This window comes from Anneissia japonica, unplaced genomic scaffold, assembly GCF_011630105.1.
Source record: "Anneissia japonica isolate Jap-2015-1 unplaced genomic scaffold, ASM1163010v1 scaffold69_len1423075_cov170, whole genome shotgun sequence".
NCBI lineage: Eukaryota > Metazoa > Echinodermata > Crinoidea > Comatulida > Comatulidae > Anneissia > Anneissia japonica.
Window position 1 is genome coordinate 227,865 of NW_022748202.1, and position 24,781 is coordinate 252,645.

General features: G+C 31.6%; 1 protein-coding gene across 1 annotated transcript in view; it reads right to left on the reverse strand.

Moving 5' to 3' along the window:
* The window catches only part of LOC117120749, a 125,727-nt gene that overhangs the window by 41,363 nt on the left and 59,583 nt on the right, over positions 1 to 24,781 (reverse strand). The window contains exon 2 of the mRNA XM_033265829.1: positions 5,131 to 5,293. Within this exon, the coding sequence (XP_033121720.1) occupies positions 5,131 to 5,293 (163 nt within the window). The remainder of the gene's footprint in view (positions 1 to 5,130; positions 5,294 to 24,781) is intronic.

Here is a 24,781-nt window from a genome sequence, read left to right on the forward strand (position 1 = left end):
GAACATGGCTCATGACAAGAATGCTGTGAATATTTAGATAACAGCAGAATAGCAGATGCATTATTAGTGGTGGTGGGTAGTGGTTATCTTGTTGGCTATCGGCCAATTGAGATTAGCAGGCCGGCAGGATTATTGCAGTTTTTCTTGAATTGAGATGAGAATATGCTGAAGGTGCAAACTGTCGGAAAAAGAAAAAGAGGAGTTGGACTAGGCCTAGACAAATATGTAAGAAGATGAAAGTTGGAAATATACTGTCTGTCCAGGAATCGGAGCTCTCATCTGTCCAAGAGAAATATCCTCATTTTGATATTGACCTAAGAAGAATGTGATTCCACTCTGCAGCTCAAATCATGCCAACAATCACAATCCCAAGATTGATTGGATAATTGACTTGCTAAAAAGAAAATCTTATGATATTATTAGCAGGATCATTGGAGGGTTTCTTGCTTAAATACGAGAGTGATGTGGTCAGTTTATTTTTGTTAACTGAAACTGGCCAGACAGTATTTTAATTTTTAGATATTAAATACTGGTAGCTGTAAATCCAAAAAGGGTATCAATAAAACAAGAACGGCATTCTAAAGGTGCATCAAAACTGAAAACCATGTTAAACTCAATGGAGACTCATGATAGACCGACAGATGGATAGATAGACTGACCGACCGACAATGTTTAAGAGAGATGCGATTAGTTGATGCAGAAAATTAAGTTGGTGATGTACTGTACTGTATGATTGAGGGGGCACTTATTCAAACGAGACGCTTAAGGAAATTTTCACATTAGGAGGGGCGCTTATTCAAGAGGGCGCTTCAAACAAGGTGCTTATTCGCGCAAGTACGGTAATATTTTAAAAGAATTATATTAACACATTTAAGAACATTTTCTGTCCATTTTAATAGTTTTAATTCAGAAGTTTAAGATGACAAGCTTAATTCAAACTATAAATAGTAAAAAATAATAATATATAGGTCACATATGATACTACTAATACTATAACAGAGGATTGATCAGTTTATGAACACTGGTCTTCCCAGGGGTTATGTCCTTAAACTATTATATCAACATCAATAATTGATATAAAGCAAAAGGAAGCAAAAATAGAAATGTTAAAATTTTATTTAGGAAACTGCAAAAAATCGATCAAACTAATCACTGTTGACATGATTTATGACAAGGACACCAACACTAAAGTACAGACATCAAATCTGACATCAGTGATTGAGTGATTAATTGATTAAATTTGCTACATTTACTCAGTAAAACACTCAAATATACACAAAAGTCAAGATGACTTAGGGCGTGTTTCTAATGAAAATTCAGATTTCTTCTATCATCATTGGTTGGTAAATCAGATTACCAAGGCTAACAACTGCACTGTTGGCCTGTTGTACACAGAACTGATTCCGTTCAAACATCCCATTGGCACGAAAAATAAAAAACTAATTTTTTAATTTTTTTCATAGGCTCCTTTTCTAATGCCACAGGAAATCATTCTTTTTGTAGAAACATTCCTAAAACTGTTCTAATAGCTAGCACTAGTAGGAACACACCCTTATTAAATTTCCAGTGGGACTTTGCCTTTAAAATAACGAACACGATACAGAATTATATGCTACCAAAAAACAACCTTGAACAGCATAAACACCAAAATCAAGATATAACATACATAATTAAGAAAACCATATATGTTTTAAGCGGGTATTGCTGAAAGATTATGACCTTCGTTTCTGGAAGTTCTGCTCAATCACTGAATGTCATAATAAACAACATAAACAAGGTTATATCACCCTCTATCTCAAGCCACTTCCTCCAAGAAAATGAAAATAATTAAGATGCAATGTACATCGATTCATTTCAAGATCTTGTTTAAGCTTTTAAATCTCAAGGGTGGGGGTGATGGCCTCTTGGTTTTTATCCTCTTATGGGACTGCACCCCTACCTCCCCCATCCCACTGATTTTGCATCATGGCTCTGGTACAAATTAAAGAACATTTTCAGGGGAATTAATAGGAATGGCCCTCACTGACCAATCACAGCCAACCTTACATCAGTCTTATTAGGACGGATAGTCTCTCATTGACCAATCACAATCAGCCTTACAAATAGGAGGGATGATTTTATGTTGACCAATTACAATCAACCTTACAATTTACATCACAGTAATAAGGAGAGATGGTCTTGACCAGCTTTATATCCTTGCTAGGATGGTCTCACATTGACCAATTGCTAACAACTTTACATTAGTGCAATAGTTGGGATGGTCCCAAGTTGACCAATCACTGCTAACTTTACATCACTATAAAAGTTGGGAGGTCTCACATTCTCAAATCATCAGCAACTTTACATCACTGCAGGATTAAATTTTGTATTTCAGGATGACTTTTATTATATTTTACTCACTACGATAACTTTTTATGTACACGCTCACCCACAAGTGACTTTTACATTACACCATGGACATATTTGAACATTCATAAAGGACTCTAAGACAAAGTAACCAAAATTATAATAAATCATTTTTATTATTATTATAATTTCTTCAATTTAAATTTAATTGGATTGAATCTGAATATTCCTGACATTTATTTTAAGATAATAATTATTTCTGACAACTTGTAACATATATTTACTATAAAATCAAATTTATTGTCTATAAAATATGTAAAATAAATGGAAAATATTAGTTATGTAAATTTTAAAAATATTTTTTGACATGTGAGGGAAACTTTATACGGTAAATGATTAGAGTTTTTATCGTTACTTTGCTGTATTATGTAGAAATTTGTATAAATTATAAGCTTAGAGTTTGGGCGTAATTCTGCTATTACCTTAAAATGTCAATATAATATTAAATCTAATTTACTTTGTATTTCAGTAAATGACAAGGAAATTGAATAAAAAAAAAAGGAATTTATTTTCTAACAAGCAATTAATTTTTAAAACATCTGACAGATATGAAAATCAAAGTTTTAAAAAATTCTTCTATGATGTCTACAGCAGACGATTGAAAAATGGCCTGGGAATTGGTTGGCGATTATCAAGGTCAAACACGAAAAATGATTGATTTAACTGTGGCATGAAATCAGAATTAATTAAAGTAGCCAAGCAAGACATATGCTCACCAAAATTGTGGATTAATGAGTAGTTAAGTCTTTGACATTATTGTGATACGGGTAATTGATGAAGAATGAACTGACTGACTCACTAACCCTCCTGTTATAATCTTATACATTTGGGGTCCTTAGGAAGCCGGCTTTACCCCTGGAACCAGCACCTGATAAAGACAGCGAAAGCTTATGTAATCATTAAAAAGACATTTTTGCATTTGTCATGTTTACTATTTTAAAACCTTTGTGCAAATTGTGTAATTATTTGATTATACTTATTTAATTTGAATTCCTCGGTGTACTGTCATATGTCTGCCTCAGTTTTCATTTTACCATCTTGATGTTTTTTTTTTATATTGTAATGTCTACATCGAACATTAATAAAATTAATTAATTAATTTAATGTATTTTGTCTTCATTCACAGGATTAAAAGAATAATAATTTCAAAAATTTATCTTCTATTTCCTCTCAACCCAATTTTTTAATGTTTCATAAATAAATAAATAATAACTTTATTTAATCACGGAAACAATTGTTCACCTCAACATGGCCGTAAAGGCATTGTGCCAATCAACAAAAAAATTAAAATTAAATAATGCAAATGAAATTAAACTGAACAAAACAATTATTTGAAGATGAAATGGTATACCAAGATAATATCTGATTTGGTACCAATTAAAAACTTTCACTTTTTTTTCTTTATCGGATGATACTTATGGGAAGTTTTATTCATTTCATAATACATACAACCAAAAAAAGTTGAAATTTTTTTGTGGGAAAAAATATTTATAATCCATAAGGACCAAATGATTTTAAATATGGTAGGAGTAAATAGTATAAAAATAGATTAAAATGAACATAGGATAGTAAAATTGATGATAAATGAAAGACACTCTGTCTGCCAAAACAGCATTAACTTGTAGGCCCTATTCTATAGTTACGACTATTTTTTAATCATATACTTTCTGTCTTTAGTTTGAATTTTGTGTGTACTTATTTATCAGTTTGGTACACGTGTCTACTATTTAATCAAATTATTGCATAAATTTAGAAGTAATTTCAAGAATTTTTTTCTATCTCTATGTACTAATAAACTAATACCATTACATACATATCTCAATTGCTACATACATTATATTTAGATTAATTGACTATATATCTTTCAATGTTAAATACAAATGTCAAGGGAATTACTTTGGCTTAAATAAATGAATAAACAGGAAAGAAGAAAGTAATTTTTAAAGTCATTTACTGCTGCCCATCTTTAACATTCAGTACATATTAAGTGGAGTGACAATTTGTCTACATATTAATTAAGCCCCCTGCAGAAAAAAGTTCCTAATCAAATAGATAATTTAATACTTTTTTTCCTATATGCCTTTATTGCCCAACTCTTGATTGCAAATAGCAAACACCAACTAACGTTGTTGGCACTATCATTATTATTCACTTCAGAACAACCATGGATTAGCTTGCTCATAACAACAACATTGTATATACGTTACAATTCTAATTAAAATTGTTTGTTGGTATATATCAATTATGTACACCATCAGATTCAATATTTCAACTATTTAATAATCAGTATGCATTTTTGATACCTGTTAACCTGCCCTTACAGGATTAGTCAGCTATCAGGGCAGATTTAGAGTGGGGAGGCCCCCCCACCCACTTTGGAAGGTTAAAAAAATTTTTTTTTTTAAATTGGAGGTTGTTTTTGGGCGTCTAGAACACAAAAATTTCGGTCTCCCTAGGGTGGTTTCAACTTGATTGGCCCCACTTTCAGGGCCCAACCTTCTTTTGGACATCTCTGGATCCGTTCCTGTCTATTAAACAGTTTATTCATCCTAAAATAAATGAAAGATGAAAGGAAAGACGTCTCTTTATATAGCCCAAGCACTTCTCAAATGCAAATGGGGTGGGGTCATATTCTTTCTTAGGTCAAATTCTGCATATGCACAAAATGGCAAAACTGCACACCAAATTAAAGTTTTACGAAATGAATTTTTAAGCACTACTTACTTTTTTGAAATTTTTACACCTTCTAATGTATCTATGATCTCGCCATCTTTTTTCCAGTACACCTTGGGAACGGGATTACCAAGGGGCTCGCAGGATATCGCCACTTTGTCTCCTTCACTCACATATCTGTCTTTAATCTCCTTCTTGAAACTTGGTTTTTCAACTGTTAAAAAGCAAAGAAAAAAACAATTAATTAAAATTGAAATATATATAAAATATGTATAATAAAGAAGTGTTTTGAAGGATTTAATTATTAACCCATCATCTTAATTTATATAAATAAATGATGTTTACTAGTATGAATAGCATTGAAGGCAGTTGACAAACAAATTATAAACATATATACTGCCCTCTAGCAGCCATTCATGGTTTAACAATTATTATCTAACTAGAATTTTAATGAAAGATAGCAGCATCATTAACAATCTCCAATGTGGTATTTATAGAGTTGATTTACGTGTCAAATTCAAAAGGCATTTAACAGTAAAGTAAAAAATACTACAACATAATTCACATCATAGTGGAATGATTTGGTTTAAGCCTATCACCTCACATTACACTAGCATCTACCATAATACAATAACAGAAATTTCAAGAGTATACAGGCTCAATCAGAAATGATGACAAAGCCTGTAGTATCGAAATTTTTAAAACATGACATCTGAACTGCTGAAGACCCTCATCTGATAAATCCTATAAAACTGTGCTAGTGAAATCTGTAAGGAAAACGTGATAAAGGATTTGACATTGATGTTAAAACATCAGAAAATTACGTATAGAAGCTTAGGATGTTTTATGATAGATCTTTAATAGGATTTTGAATCATAGTTTATGGTTATAACGTCAATGCTTTTTTTCCTTTGATAAAAAAACACCAGATAATTATCCTCTTTAAGTGCAAATTTCTGATGTATCACATGGCTATACCAACATCACTAAAAAAATTTCATGTGCTGAGATAACATCAACATCTACAAGCGCCCTCTATAGTTCAAACTCTCAGTTTTGTGTGAATGTATCAATATTTCATCCTCTTTATTGTTGCCAAGGTTAAAACATAGAAATGATGTAATAATATACAGCAAAACAAAATCAAATAAACTTAAACACTTCAAAAAAAATATTAGTTAATTGTAATAATATATTAATTCATTAACATTCAACAGAAAATTAGAATGATTACAAAGTTTTCTCACTAATTAACAGATAATTTAGAAAAAATCTCATTCAATATCCAATATGTTCCCAAAAGATTGTAAAAATCAACCCATAAAATCTAGATAACTAGTGCACTATCATAGCCTTGTACTGTTGGTTGGGTTGTACATGCTTGGGAATGCTACTTTGGGATCAAACTCAATCCTTTCCAATAACACCGAGCTTGGGCAAAAAAATTCCTGTTGAGTTTCATACATGCCAAGTTGGAGCAATTGGAGGTAGCTAGTGGCTTGAGACTTAATAGGAATAAACCTAAGTGGCATGGGTTGAAGGCCTGTCTAGGGCCCTGAAAGATTTTGGACTTGGATGCTCTCTGGTGCACTATGAAATAGATCTCTAGTGCTCAAATAGAAAGATGTAAGACCCAAATAAAAAGAATAATTAGTTTATTACCCTCGCGGGCATGCCTTCTATGGTACTGGAAAAAAACAAAAAAAATTTTGAAATTTTTTTAAAAATTTTATTTATTTATTTTTTTCATTTATTTTATTAAATAGTTAGTATATATTGTTTGCATTATCTAAATCATGTTTTACTTTGAATATCAATGCACCAGCAAACAACCCAAGGGTAATATTTGGCTTTAGCAAAATAAAAAATTTAAAAAAAAGCCTCCCTTCCTCATCACTTTTCCTGCCCAGATAGGGTGATAAACTAATAATATTTTTTATAAGGCCTAATGTACAGCGCCATAAGTGTTAGTTTCCTACTTGTTGGATAACATTTTTGATGATTCTAGACCTGATAAACTATAGAAGAGACTTGGTTGCAATGGAGTTTAGTGATGCAATGCTTTCAAAATACTTACCTTTCATTAAAATAATCATTTGCAGTTGCATTTCTAGGGAATGCGCTGGGGGAGTGGGTGCTTGCATCCCAATCTAAGTTCAGGGACTATATGTTTTGAAATAGCTACTGTACCTCTCATTAAGATATTCATTTGCAAGCATAATGTGTTGACTTTCTATACTTCTATATGTAAAAGGTTTATTTCATTTACAGTATATGACAAGATTTTAATGGGTTTGAGCTCAATTATAAATATGCTTCTTCTATCCTTGGGTAAGTCCAAGGACAATAATGTTTCAATGTAATGTTTGAGGATATTTTTTTTTAAATTCACCGAAGATAGTAAGGATGTCATTAATAACATAATTGATTTTATCAAAGGAATTATTGAATGCATAAATAGCCATGACATAGATATCCAAACTTCCTACGAGGACCCCAACAATTTCAAAAACATTTACTTTGCATATCCGATATTCTCCTCCTCAAAATATAAATCAAGACTACAATCAAGGTCTCATGTCCCATTATACAAAAATAGAAAGAACTTAAAATATATTATAGGCCTACTTTGAGATATAATAAAAGGAGCTTGTTCACCAATGTGGTGTTCTTCCATGAGGCTGTATATTACCTTTTAAATATCAGGAATACTTACCGGTACGGTAACTATAAAATGTACAACTAAACTAAAACTACTTACAAAAATATGACCTAAAAGGAAAATAGAAAAGCTTAAAACCAAAGATACTACCAGTTACTGTAATATGTACCTAAAAAATATGTTGAAACTATAAGAGTGATACTATTTTTTGTGGTCTCATCCATATCAATATTATTCCACAAATCCCACAAAACGAATCGTTAAACTCTATTTCTTATACTCTGCATTTAGTAATGTATTATTGTACGATAATACTATTTGTATATCCAACCATTCACAATTCTCACCCTACAATGACATGCTCACCCTACACAGACATATTATAATGACATATTATAATGATAATTATAGGAATTTTTTCCCTGATACTGAATGAATTATAAAAAATGCAAATTCCTGTGGAGTGTTTTTTTTCTAGTTATGCGTGTAATTTAGCACCACAAATTTTATTCCAAGAATCATTCACTCAATACCAGGTACTGTACCCATTTATACTCTTACGGGAAGGGAGATAAAGGCAAACACAGATAAAATGTCTTCAAGAGAACTCTAGCAATGTGACCAGAATTGGTCTCAAACTAAGGACCTTTTGATTGATAACCCAAAAGGTTGTTAAATCCAGGGACCTTAAACTGACTACAAAAAAAGAGATGTCTATCTCATTGTGTTGTTAAACTATGGAATAATCTTGACAATAAAATAAATTCACGTTCAGTAACCTATAAATCGCCAAACAATGGTTTGAACTCTTTATACAAACCAGTGCGTTCAATTTAACACAAACTTTGAACACGTTCACTGCCAATGACGAGTATACTTGTTCCATAGGGTGTTGCTGAAGGCACTAGAGACGATTATACTTGCCAAAACTAGGGTAACATTTTACTGTTTATTATGGTACATTATTGTTATTTATACATTGTAGAAGAACCACAGACTTAACGGCTGATAGTTCGAAGAAGATACACCTAGACGATAATGTACAAATAACGTATGTATGTTTGTTGTGTTATGTTGCCGGCAGTACACTCGATTGCACGAGTGGAGGACACCCTCTGAACGAATAGCAACCAAAAAAACTCGCACTTGGCAGAGGAAATAAAAAGTACTGCCCCATTGCCGGTGATGAGTTTACTTGTTTCCTAATATTTTCCCGCCAATTGGACACACCATCTTGATGATATCGAACTAAAAAAAAAATTTCAAAAAAGTATGTTTGTACATGCGTACTTGTTTTGGCACATGGAAAAGAAACTAAGGTCTGGCATTTTGTTCATTCGTTCGTGTGAAGCCATATCAGGAGCTACACAGGTATGTCCATGGTTTCAAGCCAGATAATGGTGTCCTCATCTAGATGGTGAAGGCGTTCTGGCAGTCAATGTCTTAAACAATATAGTATTTACCTTAACTTTAGTACATGCCTATAAATTTGTTATTAATATAAAGTATTATTACAGTAGTATTAAGATAATATTTATATATGGTATATGCTTTCTAGATAAACTATGCTAAACAACAGATTCTCATTAAGAGAAGAATGAAAGAGATGGATAAATTGAACCTCTCCCAGAACACCTATTTGCAGAACGAACAGTAATTATTAATATAATTTTCAAATAAGCAATATTTAGTTAATCAATAATATCTAAATTTAGTTTTGACACATGCCTTTAAGGTTTTCGTGGCCGCTTCATTTAGCGGAAGATGTAAAAACATCTGTCAAATGATCTTGATGAGTGCATGTGTTCAAAGAAGGGGTTGAGGACCTCGAAAAATATGTCTCAAAATGATAGATAAATGAAATGAAATGCTTCCAACAATCCTAGAGGCTTTTATTCCTTTAATGTATTTTATTATTTCATCCTTACTTTTTATTTGTTTTTCAATTGTACTGTTTTTGTATCTCAATGGTTGAAATTCAATAATTCGGAATTAAATCAAACATGTTTTCCCCAAATACAGACTTCAAGACGCATGTATGCAATTAGAATGAAAAGGTGAACATACACTTCCCGAATAGCGAGACTAAAGGTACATTTGCAATAGACACAATAACTACACGACTACGACACGGTAAGATGTGCTCAGTGTTGAAGAATATAAATGTCATTGTCGTGTTGTTATCATGTCTAGTGTAAATGTATCTCATAATAATTAACGCCATAAATTTCACCTAAATCATTTGATTTAATTCAAATTTGTTATTAATTAATCAAAATGCTATAAACAATAATAATTATGCAATATAATCAAATGGTATAATATAATAAAGTATTTAATTAATATTTTATTAAAATTAATAAATAGTAAATTTGTTTAAAACTGTTATTAATTTTGATTAAAAATCCTGACAAGAAAGGAAATTCCGTCATGTCAGAAAAACACACATGATCAAGGGAGAAAAAATAATTTCATTGTTCAAATAAGTCATTGTTAATCATAATAACTCATTTGTAGAATTTATTCACATTGTCATCAGATACACACATACTGTGATCTGATTTGCTATTTTTAAATAATCGCAGCGGCGAAATTATAAATACTAATATCGTAGAGTGTAATAACAGCAGAAACCATTAACTGACAAAAGGCCGACAAATAAATCGGCAAACAGCTATGTCTACAGGCTGAATTGATTTATATTTGTGTCTAAATACGGTACGTAATTCCAAGCAACTGCGTGTAAGTTTCTACCTGGGTTCCATGTCTAAACTATGGGAGGCAAACAAGAATATGAAATGACATGCAATGCTGCCTGTACTTCACATATGAAAATGTAATTAAAACATCACTTCACAGTGGCTCCCCATAGAGTTATGAAAACCTGACACATAATTGTTTTCTACTGTAGTTAGTTTCTATCTGTCGCACAAAACAAACTCTTGTGGAAGCACGTACTTACTAATGGGAATTTAATTTGTTTCGTCTTTTTTAATTGCAGCTAGGTAACCTCTTTTGGGATTATGCATAACGTTATGATTTGTTTTATGCACAAAGAGTAAAAAAATATCCAAACATTTCTTATAAACAAAAGTCATTTTTAAAAGTTTGTTTACAGCAAGTATTTGCCATAGAAGAGGAAATAAGAGTACTGAAAATGTTTCTGAAATTTGATGATAGAAATTCACAACCAAGTCTGGTAAACCAGTTGATTAAAATTACTGTTTCTTATTAAAACTAATAATAATGATAATTTTCTCAAAAATTCTTGATATTAGTTATAGTATTCCATTTTATGTATCTTATTAATGATACAATTTATAAGCTAATTGATCCCAATTATATCATAATATTAAAAATGAGGGATTAAGTGAAAGTGCATATAATGTAATAAACTTTGATTAGGTTAAATGAAGTCAAGATGTTGTACTACTTAGAAACACATGCAAACCAAATTGAACATTCTCTAGTGATAGGCTTGCTTAATACAAAGCATTTACTGGTAACTACATACTGTAGGTTTATTAGTGTCTTAACATGGACCTGTCAAAAAAAATTACTATTATTAATATAATCAATAACTGTAATATTTTTTATAAAAAAAATTACTTTACCTTCTCAACAATAAAGATTGATATCAATTATTATCAATTATTAACAATTAATATTGATAATGAAAATATTATTGATTGAAATTTATATTTTAGTATTTTGAATTTTAAATAAATTTTAAACGATTAAGTTATCTAATGCCACGGAGGCATGGATCAATCGTAAACATATACATCTTTTTCAGTAGTACGTATGCCTCTAAAAATGTAATTAAATCGATTGATAATTGGCAAGAAAAAACGTATTCTTGTCATGCAAATTTTTTCAGCATTATACTTTTTTTATTACTTGTTTTAACTTATTTCTTTGAAGATCGTCAGGGAGCAGGAAAAAAAAATTTTGTTATCTTATTTAGCAAATTATTTTTTGTAAAAAACATCCAGAAGGAGGAGAAAATAAAAATAACATTATTATTGGTGAATGTAAACAGTGTAGTATTGGGATGCTTTAAATTTAAAAATTATTAAAAATAAATTTATATATCTTATTTTTGGAGATTTCAAGGAGAGGTGGCGTAATAAAAATATACAAAAACTTTCATTTATTTCTGAAATTTCCAATTTGCTTCATGGCAGTAGGTGCACTCATTGGCCAAAAACAATATTGTATTCAAAATTATCATTAATGGGTGTGTTCACTGTTCAAGGTATACAAAAGTCTAGCCTTACTATGCATTTGTTGATTAGCAAGAACAAAGTATTCTTGCAATACAAAAACAATACTCATGGTGGATTATATATATATGTGTATAAATATATATATATATATATATATATATATATATATATATATATATAATAATTCTAATAATCAATAATAGGAATATACATTCTATATGAAGAAAATGTAAAAAAGAAATAAGAAGAATAGGCTTAATAATTAATATCAGAACAGAAAAATAAATACAGGTTGATATTTGACAGTTATTTGATTGACATAAACAATCTAAATCTTCAAAACAAACATATCAATAAACCCTAATCAATGGTTAGCAACTGGTATTTGAGGTCATTCCCCTTTACACAACAACAAAAAAAACATGTTAATTTATGTTTATTATGGTTCACACCACAAGGTGCACAGTAAAATAAACAATTATACTAAAACTAAATAAACATTAGCCTCACTCTGTGGAAAAGAGGGAGGTATTTTAATGTCAAGAAAATCCTGAAGTTTTGGCCTACAGGAGCTGAGTCTTAATCTGGGCTAGGAAATGAGTATTCCGCAACCGTTCCCACCAACCTCAAAAAAATGTGATTAAAGCCTGAAGGAAGTTGATACAGTAGGACGAGGAAGCAATTGGAAGTAATACAGGAGCACTTGAACCAGAATGGGGATAATCGGTAGTCAACCAATCTTGAAAAATATTATGATTATAAATTGCACTGTTTATCATTTCAATAGAACCTTCTTCTGAAACAATGGAGAATCATTCAGATAAACATCCAAGTTATCTTCCACTTCAATCTACAATATACTAATGGATGAGTTTTTGAAGAAAATATTTGTCATGGTTGGAAAGGAAAGATAACAATCAGCTCATCATACTTAGGCCTACATCACAATATCTGCAAGTGTAAACACTTGAGAATTTGATTTACAGATGTTTTCGCGACTATGTATCCTACATAATTTTAAGAAGGTTTGACTAAGAAAATATGACATATCCTCCTAATATTTACTTAAGATTAACTTCAGATATTTCTTATCTGAAAGACATACATAAAAAAGAAAAATAGTAATTAACATCTAGTAAATTGTTTGAGGGGGTCCTATTTACATATCACCCTATCCCACTAAGATGTTGTTAAAAAAAAAAAAAAACAAGGGTCAAAGGTAAAGATTCATCAACTTTTAACACATCATTAATCCTCATAAACTGATGACACCAAAAACAGTAATCACAATGAAGTTCATATCATCTCAAGTCAGCTACTGTCAGCACATCATTCTGCAATGCACTAAAAAAAAGCACTATCAAAACATACTTATCAATCTACACAAGAAATGATGACATCAGAGATGAACCCCTTTCCTGTTATGTACACATGGGCCTAGATTCAATTAATAATGCTAAGTTAAGGACTGAGATACTATAATTGTAGAGACAGTGATTGTTTTATGTTATAATTAAATAGATTTAGGCCATCCATTCACTGAAGAACAATTTTGAAGAATTAATTTACAAGACAAATAATTCTTATTGAATATTGAATGAATTGAATAAACTCGAAAGGTCCACTGATTAATCTCAGATAAGAAAGTATAATACATACTCCAAGTATTGAAATACACGCCATCGTGTTGGGATTCAATGATTGAATAAACTCTACACAGGAAAATTTATAACATTGAAAGATGACATTGAAACAATATAATCTCCAAAAGGGCATCATTTATAATTATTTGTGAATGAAAGAAAAAGTTTAGTTTTTTCAGACTTTCATCACAATACACTAATTAAGTGCAGTATATTTTTAGTATGTATTTGTTTTGCATCAGACCCTTTGAAATCTTAGAAAACAACTGTCTACCAAGTTAAAACCCAGCAGGCAAGTACACATCAAATTAATGTTGGGCAATGAACTAATTGCCTGCCTGATGTTGATACGTCTTTCACATTGGCATTGTCTAGGCCTTCTCTCCACAAAGCAAATATATGGAGACATTGAACTTGTCAAGGGGAGGCTGGTTCTACGCTGATTTGTCCAGTCACTTGCCTTCAGCCACACAGCCAAAGGGTTGATGACTCCTCAGACAGTATGTTTATACTCCATTCTGATTGGTTGAAAGTTCACATCATTGTGTGGCTTCACTTTTAGAGGCATGATGGGAAATTCATCTGGCATTTTAGAAGTTCAGTGACCACGAGGTTACCAGTTTTCTTCACTTCGTAAAAAATACTCCTGATTATAAGAACTTTTAAAAAGTTCTAGTAGTGAAATTGATTTTTTTCAATGTTGCCATGGTGGATAAATGTCGTCTTAACTGTTAGTAGTCCATATTGCTGTCTGGTAATCTTGCTTATAAAAAAGATTTATTACAAGCTTAATCAGCTCTGGAATTTCTAGGCTCACTTTAGTACTCAGGTAGTGAGTAATTCACCAACTTCCCTACATGCTGATGCCCTTCGAATCCCCTGGCATATTAGGAAAACCCATGGGTATATTTCTAGGTCTATGTATGGGATAGGTGATGTCATGGCAACTAAATAACTTCTAATTTCGTGATACAGTAATGGATTGGCAATAAGAGAATGACATATAGCTGGGTATGAACAACATTTTCCGTTACATGCAGAATTTTATGAGATGTAATGCATTAAGTAATAAGACAAGATGATTCATTGCCTCATACGGCATCCAAGCAGGCATCATGGATAAACAGACGACAAGATAAACCATGACACACCAACAGCGTAATAAGAATAATGATGCCTTTAGCCATTCAAGAAAGGAAGTGATCAACAATCATCAATTAGAATTTAAGCTTCAGTTGATGTTTGTGTAACATCAATTAATCTTAGCCAATGCTATGTTTTGTGTATCTGTTTTATCCTGGCTCATATTCGTTTGTGCTTGTTCTTTGCTGTTTCTATTGAGAATATTAATGTTTTTGAGACAAATAAATAAAGTAAAAAATGAAATTAAGAAACTTAGTGAAGTAATTTTGTGTTTTTATATGCCTATGTATGTTACGGCTGTATTATGTACAGTATATGCACAACAGAAGAAAGTTCTCAGATAATATTTTTAATAAGATTATTGTAATCAGACAGGCTTTATATTCATATTGATAATATGAATATATATGACAAAATAATGTAGGTGTGAACACAATATGTAATTAATATCCGAGGAGTTTAATCGTATCATTACATCTTTCTAAGGAGTATAATTTCTTTGAAACATCTCCATCGGCTGCAGAAACCACATCATAAAGAATCAATGACATTCCTCACATCAGGAGGGAGCACTCTCAAACTGAAGTAACCGACAGTCCGACTCCTCTACTTTTGACACCACTGAACATCCAACATCCTACATATTTAAATTCATATCTTGCTAGTAGTGAAGGCTTTTGTGGTTGAATAGAATTTGTAATTCTCCCAATTAAAAATGATCGGAACCTTGAGATATTGGATTTGGAATGTTCGTCTCAGTGGAAAATTCCAAATGAGATTTTATCTTTTCTAAATAACAATATACGTGCTTTTATGAAATTACAAGTAGTATTCCATCATTACCACAATGATAGACAAAATTTTTAGGAATGTTTGAAATATGAATCTTAACTTGAATTAAAAATGGATGAACTATTTCTTAAATCTTCCTTTAATATTGAAATCTTTATTCAAATACTGATATCTGTGTTATTGCATGTACCTGGATCCTACGTGCTAGACTAATATTGAAGACAGCCCCTACACACAGTGCCATAACCAGGGTGTTTTTTACGGTGCCTGAGCAACACACTTTTTTTTCAAACATGAACAAAATAATATTAAATTAGTGGAAATAAATGGCAAAGTTATTTCAGACATTAACAGCAAATTAATGGTGAAGACATAGCCATCGATATGCTCCTTTTTTATAGTCATGTCCCTGTGTAAAGTTCAGTGGATGTGATTTTTCTCTTCAGCACCCACAACCCCCTTTTCAAAATCATGTAAATGCAACCGGTGTACTGTATATATATTGAAACCATAGCATATATTTATAAAATACAACAGATAGGCCTAAAGATATTTATATTTTAGTACTTTTATTTCATTGAAATGATGAATTGTATTCATACACTAGAATACAGGAATCATTTAGACACCATATGATGTTTCTTATTAATTTTAGCAATGATTTATGAGAGTGGTCTTCAGCCTAGGAATGGTTTTTTTTTTTGTATCTTTATTGTAAAATTTTACAAATAGAAAACATTTAGGACCTTTACTATAATACAAAATGAGAAATAAAAAAACAACATAGAGTAAATGAGATCTAACAAAAGACGTTGAAGATGGGAATATTTCATTATAGAGCTTTATTCGGCCATAACAAGTGTGATCTGATTGAACATCTAAAGGTCAGGGACAGGTGAAGCAAATTACTATAATTCAAAGTCAGGTGGCGCTTAGAAAGAGTAATGACCAAATAATAATGAACTATTATATAACAATGAATTAGATAACAGCATAATAAATAATAGCCCTATGTCAATAATTTATTTCAAATATTAAATTACTAATTATTTTTATCACAAAAAATAATTAATTTAATTGTTTATTTCAATTTACTGTCATTTGTAAGTTATAAACACACATAGAAATTGTTAAAATCCCTTCAATCGAATGAATAAAAATTTATTTGGTAAAATATTATTTTTAAACATTTCAGATTAGTACTTCTAATTACTGATTGAACTCTCATCCTCCATCAAGATCACCTATGAAGCTAAATGTTTTAAGTGACAATACGTTTATGAGTAATTTGAACAAATATGGGCATGACATCACATCATCAAGGCCACATAAACTTGAGAGTGAGGACAAAGTTTTATTTGCAGAAAAGTCTTGTCCACACTATAAAATTTTATTTGATATAAACATGTTACATGCCTAAATATGGTCATGAGGACATCACATAATGACCACATATAGGCACATCATGACTATATATGGGCACACCATGACTATATATAGGCACATCATGACCATATATAGGCACATCATGATTATATATGGGCACATCATGACTATATATGGGCACATCATGACTATATATGGGCACATCATGACTATATATATGGGCACATCATGACTATATATGGGCATACAAGTTTTTTTTTGTCAGATAAAATTTGATAGTCTGGACAAAGCTTAATACACCAAAAAACTTGTACTAATTATGAGAGTTCTAAAGGATTAGAACCTAAGATTCTGGGATTGAAAGGAAGGCATTGTAACTACTACACCAATGTTATTATTCAAGAATAATAAAATAAAGAATTCCAAGTCAAATGTAATAATTGAATTCAAATTAATCAAAATGCAGATGTTTTATAGCAGACAGCTATATAAAAAAAATTTCCAAATCCTACAAGCTCTGCCAAGATATCTGAAATGACAAGTTTTCACAGAAACAACTTTCCAGACAAACTTTCACTTTTGAAATTTACCTTCGGCCCTAGACAACCACAAAGACTAAGCACCTATGCCCCCTTATGCTCTTGTCAAACAGGACTTCTAAAATTATACGTTCACAGTCGGATTCGCAGTAGAAAAATAATCTGTTAATTGACTTATCAAGTACTACCTTCGTTTCCGTACAATATAATGTACAGACGATGCAAATGACATACGTAGTATGATTGAAACTTCAACCCTTCAGTTTTTAACCATTTTTTACACCCGTTTTTAATTATAGAGGGCAGTGTGATTGAATTTGTATATACCCGAGAAATTGGACAAGTGAGAGCAACAGGCAGATGTCATGTTGAGTAATTACGTTGTAGAACAGTCCTAAGGGTTCTATTTTTAAGATGGAACAATGGGTTTTAATATGAAATACACTGTTGGCAAGTATGGGTTCACAAATGAACCAAATGATAAGACAGGTTTCTGTAATTTGCCGACAAATTGACGACAAATAAACATGTCAACCATAGTAACAGACGGCCAAAAAAAAAAAAAAACTGATGAATAATTGTACCATTTATTTCATAAGTCTGAAGATAGATTTAATATAAAATTCCACATTTTCAGTCTGTGGTCTGAAACCGCTAAATTGTCTGTGCAGATAAACCGCCGCACATTTGACTATATTCGTTACTTTTATTGGTTACGGTAACAAATACAAAAAAATTACAATCTGTCTAGCCATGCTCTAATTTTAAGTAATACTTGCTCCTGATTAGGCCTGCACATTATCATGTCTTTACATGACAGGATTAAGTATTATGGGTTAAGCCAAAGTAAAATCTGCGGGTTGTGTTAAATACTTTAAATGTTGCATAATGGCAATATTAATAATTTAAATTTAATTAACCTGTACAATGGCAGTCTAAAATTTGATGATTCATTTATGAATAATAGGATATCAATTGATAATATTAAAGTCAGGCTCCAGAAAAAAAAATTTTTGATATGTTGTAGAACTGATTTTTCTAAGACAGAAAAAAGTTGTTTGACAAAAAACTGGTGAACGGTGAATGAGATACAGATTTTTTAATATTTAAAAACTGGGGGAATGAGGTGTAAGTCAAATTATAGGTCAAATTGTGTCCACTTTCTTTTATTCTTTAAATTTAAGGCACCTACAGTCTAATCATATATGAACAATACCAAAATTAAGAAAAATCTGTAAAAGAATAATATAAGAATATAGTAATAAAAATGTACTATTAGTGAAGAATAGTTACATTTTCATTTCATTTATTTCTCTCAAAACATTTAAAAGAACAAACAGATGCAATCAGAAAAAACAAGAGAGAGGAAAACCAAAAAGCGAACTTAATCAACTATCGAGTGTTTACCCATTACATATAAAAATATAACAAATATTAACAGTGAAAATAAGAAATAAATCATTTGTCAGAAATTCATATAATTAAAATTTAAAACTATGTAAAACATGCAGGAATTTAGAAGGAATCAAAAAGGAGTCAGAAAGTAACTCCTACCAGACAACCACAGTAATAAATTCATCTCTTTCTCCTCCACCCTTCCTTTCCCTTGCCACTATTTGATCTTGCACACACATAATTTTAAATACCTTACATCTTAAATAAATATCAGTAATCAGTGGTACAGTAAATACACATTTTGAGGTCATTTTTCAAAATAGATCAAATAATTAATTTGTAATTTTCATATTGTTAAAATTAGGCACAAAATCCCATGATCTATAAATAGGAAAACCGCAGATATAAATAAAATGCAAACACAGTCAATTATTTGAGATGATCTTAAGGTCTGTAGACATTCTATACGCTAATAAGACACCATAAGTGGACAAGTTTCAAATTCACCACTGTTACCGGTCAAAACAGGAAGGCCACGTCACTGTTTCAATACCCACTTGCTGTTTTGTTGTGTTTAGATAAACTACGTCACAATGCAATTACAGAAACGAATAATCATTTTTCTTAAAGGTTCCGTCCCCAGTTGTGTTCAAAAATAATTCTGTGTTTGCTTTCTTGGGTTCTTTTGGCTCTGAATATGAGTAAAACCAAAATTAATAAGCGAGTAACAGTAAATTCATTGCAGTTTTGTCACGTTATTTGTATAATTTAATTTACCAAGTTTGTCAACAATGTAATGTTCAATGCTATACTGATTATTTGTTTCAATAATTCAACAGATTTCTTAAGTTCTAAAGCTACAATGTAAACTTGATAAGTATTAAAAACAATATTCACTCACTGTTTCTAGAAATAAATTAACAGGTCACAATCAATAATATATATATTAAAGTATGAATAAAATCCTATTACCAAAATTCAGTCTGAAAGTTCAAATATCTAAATATTTCTTATAAAATTTGTATTACTATGAAAAAAGGAACACACCTTCTACCCACGACAGCCATCAGAGAGTTCAGAGGGGAAAAACAAAATCTCATTTAAAATTGAAATACAATCAATAAAAACCGCAAATTGTTTTTCTAGAGGCAATGTGGAAATATCCAATTCCTTATCTTAATGTTAAATACGATAAGGAGGAGGAAGCGCTTATGACGTCAGGTAACGTTGTTTTCATGCTTCATCTTAATTTCAGCTTGTTCGATAAATACAGTAACGACCTCTATATAAAAGTCAGGTAATTAACAAGAGTTTGATGGGATGGAGTAATGAGAAAATGGATTTGTGATCTGTTGATAGACATGGTCGAAAGAATCTTGAAAAAGTATGATTGAATTGAAAAAATCTGAGAAACATTATTTAAATTAATAAAAACATGTGGAACTTAGATTATTAACTTTAAAGGTATGAAAGTCTGGATTAATGCTGGCAAATAAGATGTAGCCTATGGAAGAAATGCTTACTCACACTAAACATACATACCGTACTCGCGCGAATAAGCGCCCCGTTTGTGAAAATTTCCTTAAGCGCCCCGTTTGAATAAGCGCCCCTTCTAATTTGAATAAACTCCCCCTCAATAATCCAATCAATCCTGGGCCTGTGGATGTTGGCATGATTTGAGGTGTGGAATCACATTCTCCTTTAGTCAATATCAAAATGAGGATATTTATCTTGGAAGGATGAGCTCCCTGGACAGACAGTATTTCCAACTTTCATCTTCTTACATTTGTCTAGGCCTAGTCCTACTCCTTTTCAGACAATTTGCACCTTTAACATATTCTAATCTAATATTTCAAGAAAACATGCAATGATCATGCCTGCTATTCTCAATCCCCCGATGGCCAACAAGCTAACCACAACCACTAATTTCATCTGCTATTCGGCTGTATGTAAACTGTACTCACAACATTCTTGTCATGACAAGCCATGCTCTCTGGACGAATATCTTTTTCGTCGCACCACCATTTGTAATTTGCGGTTTCCTGATGTCTTTTTATAATGTTTTCATTCAAAATATGCCTTTTGAATTGAATAAGTTCTCATAAGAACCCCTCGATTTTCATCTATTTCCATAAGCGCCCCCTCAATTTCCACTCTGTTTTCATAAGCGCCCCGTTTTGAATAAGCGCCCCTCAAAAAGTGCAAAAAATATTTTAAGCACCCGGGCGCTTATTCGCGCGAGTACAGTATCTCAATCTCAAAATGATTTTTCAAACAAAAAAAATCTTACATCACCTAACTAGCTTCAGTCTTTCACCATTCGTCTAAATACTAGAAGTCACAACCCATGCCAAAGTGACGCAGGCTTCTTGAGTGATTCTCTATCCACTTCAACTAACTTCAAAGATATGGATTGTTAAATGGTTGGAGTTACAGTATTTCTATTTGCAAACAGATTGTTCATAAATTGTTCATATAAATATTCTCTTTCTTCTTGGATGTATGTGAGATCATGAGTACCTCAGGGCTCAGACCCTATTCAATTAAATACTTTATTTATATACATAACATTCAATAGAATATTTTTTTTTCATACAGGCCTATATCTCATCTTTCTGCACTAATTTCCTCACACCTGTGACTACATGCCCATGACACAGTTGTCTATCGAATCATCACTTCTACACCTGATTTTAAAATTGAAAGCTAATCAATGTATTGATGAATGGGACAAAATAAATTGTATGTCTCTCATCACTGGAAAGTACAAAGTCATGGAAATAACTTGTTAAAAAATATATCACATACCGGTAGGCCTATTCTATAAGCATCCTTTACCCAAGCATTTCATTTAATGGATAAAATATAATGTATCTATATTTGTATCTTGATGTACAAACACCAATTTGTCGCGAAAGTTGGTCTGGTCGGCGTTAGAACTCTTTTGGGGGGAAAATATGGGCGAAAAAGATTATTACCGGTGCATTCAAATTTAGGTCTGAGAGTGAGGAAAGTATTTTGAATTTCTGAATCCACCACTCATCTAGGAATAATGTCAACTTCAGATTGGAAGTGAAATCAGGATATCTCTCAATTCCTTATAAAATATAACAGAATTTTGGGTTATAATTGATTCTGTGAAACTGTATTCATATGTTTACAATTTTCATTGTCTTCAAATTTATCGTTGGAATTTACCTTCTTAGGTCACCTCATGCCATCTCAGGTACTCATCATTTCAGCTAGCACTTCTAAAATTCAAGTGCTGGTGTCAACACCAAGTGATTCACTAGTAGTAGGCCTCTTAGCACACTACTAGCACACCTGTGGCTATTGATGCTGGCAGCAATTGGCCCAATGTCAAGAGTAGATCTTTTACAGGACATGCTAAAGAAGATGAAAGCCACTTAAATACCCATCTGCATTACCTCTCAGTGTGTACTTAAAACTTCTGATGTGCCTACTTAACCAGTCTAACCTGTCAATTAACCCCAAACAACTAAACAAACATTACTTTACAGTACTTTTTAAAACCAGAAAGAATAAATATTCCTGCCGCAGACTGCTCCCAGGTAGCAGAAATTTGGAGCCAGAAATATTTGAAAATAAACACCAAAGTCTTTAAAAGTCCACAGCATGGACATCGGATCTTCCTCACTGAAGCTGCGATAATGTTTGTTTTAAGTAGAATAAAGTAAATCATTGTGGTCGTTCAATGCATCAACTGGGCTATTACATGACACCAGGGGGCAAAAGACAAGTTAATAAAAACATAGTTTATATACCTTTCTAAAAACATCCTTTTGCATTGCCATAGGATCTGTTATATGACTTTATTGTGGTTATTATGGATTGATGAGTTCACTAACTCCTATTAATTGTCTAAGGTTACTGCACAAAGCGTTTTAACAATAGTTATACTGATAACATCTTTGAAAATGATTTGTATTAAATACTGTGTACCAGTCTTCTTAACTTAGTACATTTATCATATGCATCCAGACAATCTGAAACAAGACAAGAAAAAGAATGTCCCATTATTCTATTATTTTCAGGATAATACAAACATTAACACACATTCTCTTTTACACTACCATTCGATCTGAAAGAGTCCTCTAGTAATGAATGTTATCATTTAGTCTTTTAAAGCATGTACCGGTACTATTAATCCCATCCCCACCCTCCCAGCACATCTTCTTCTGTTTCAATATGATGAAGTGATAATTTATTCATTAAGCATACTCAAAGCAGTACTTATTCAGATAAGAATAACTATATTAAAACAACAAGCTTATCAATTCCAACTCAGATATCTTTTTTCGAGTAATTTATTCTGAACCAGATCCACTGAATGCCGGGAAGATTTTACAGATGTTTATATATGTAGGCTTATAGGGTATAGTGTAGGTGTAGAAAAAAAATTGCACTATGCCATACAAAGAAAGCAATATATTTTCACAGCTAAGTTTAATAATGCAAATTCTAGATAATATTAGTAACATGATGTATATATCTCATCTTTCGACCTCATCTTTCTTCACTAATCTATTCACTTTGTGATAATATATTATGCTGATGTCACTATCGAATCATCAAATCTCCACTTTCACTGCAAAATTTCACAAATTGACTGTACATGTACTGTTGAATGAGACAAATCTTTCAATGCTGGAAAATACAAAGTCATGGAAATACCTTGTTCAAGAAATTACAATTCCTTTAAAAACCACATACTAAATTAATCATATTTCTGACCCCTCTCTCTGTTTTCTGACAAGTGTCCAAACAAATTTGTGGCAAAGACAAACCAAACCAGTCACTCATCACAAAAATCAATTTTTAGTTATTAATACAGGGCTAATGATGAAAATAAGAGCTATAAAATGGTAAAAGAATCATTTAAATCTGACGTTTCCTTGTGAAGCTACAAGCGTTTAAAGATACAGATGTGTAAAAACAATATTTGAGAAATCAGCAACCAAAGTTTATGATTTCCGGCATTTCTCATGAAGAAATCATCACCAAATTGTTAAAAATTGTTGTTTTAACATTGAAAATGGAGAAACTAACAGCATATCATGATGTATAAAATATAAAGGTTCAATAAAATAGATTTCCAAAAATTTCAGCATAATTTAGCCATTCTCTCTGAAACGCCACTTGCGACGAGTGACTGGTTTGGCTTGTCTTTGCCACATATCTAAAAGTAATTTCATCCACAGATTGCAGATGGAATAAACATATTATTTATTTATTTATTAGCTTTCTGTAAACAGTATGTTACCATCCAGTGTCTAGCACTGCTTTCCAAGAAAGCCCTAGTACATAAAATATAACAAAAAACTACAATAGACAGTTAGGTTTCATTCACCTCAGAGAGTTATTAATAGTGTCTTCACCAAAATTCACCCAGCTGGTGTAATTTGGTTAAGTTTTGTATGCATTGTACAGCATTTTGTGAGATTTGGTGAAGACAAAATCCATTGAACTGAATTGAGTAACGATGGCAATATAACTCAAGCTAATTAAGGCAAATGAGAGACTGGTAAACTTGGTCATCTCTATAAAAAGCTTATCCTCAGGGCGCCATCTACAGTTGATGTCAGGATAAAAACATAGTCTATAACCTGATGTGCTTGCTTGAGAAATCACCGATTAAATGAATATTACAAAAAATAAGAAATTATGAGTAATATTCATATAATATTTGGTCTGCTGTAATATCTTGGATTTTCTTTTACAAAGACTTTACATTAATAATAATGATAATAAATGTATATCTATGATAAAAGGTATTCCTATATTCACTATCTGAACGTAAGGAAATGAGCTGTTCACCCATTGTATTAAGCCTTGGTATTGTGTGGTAGGGTGCCCTAGGGTGGTAGGGTTCTTTCCATGTTGCCTTTTTAA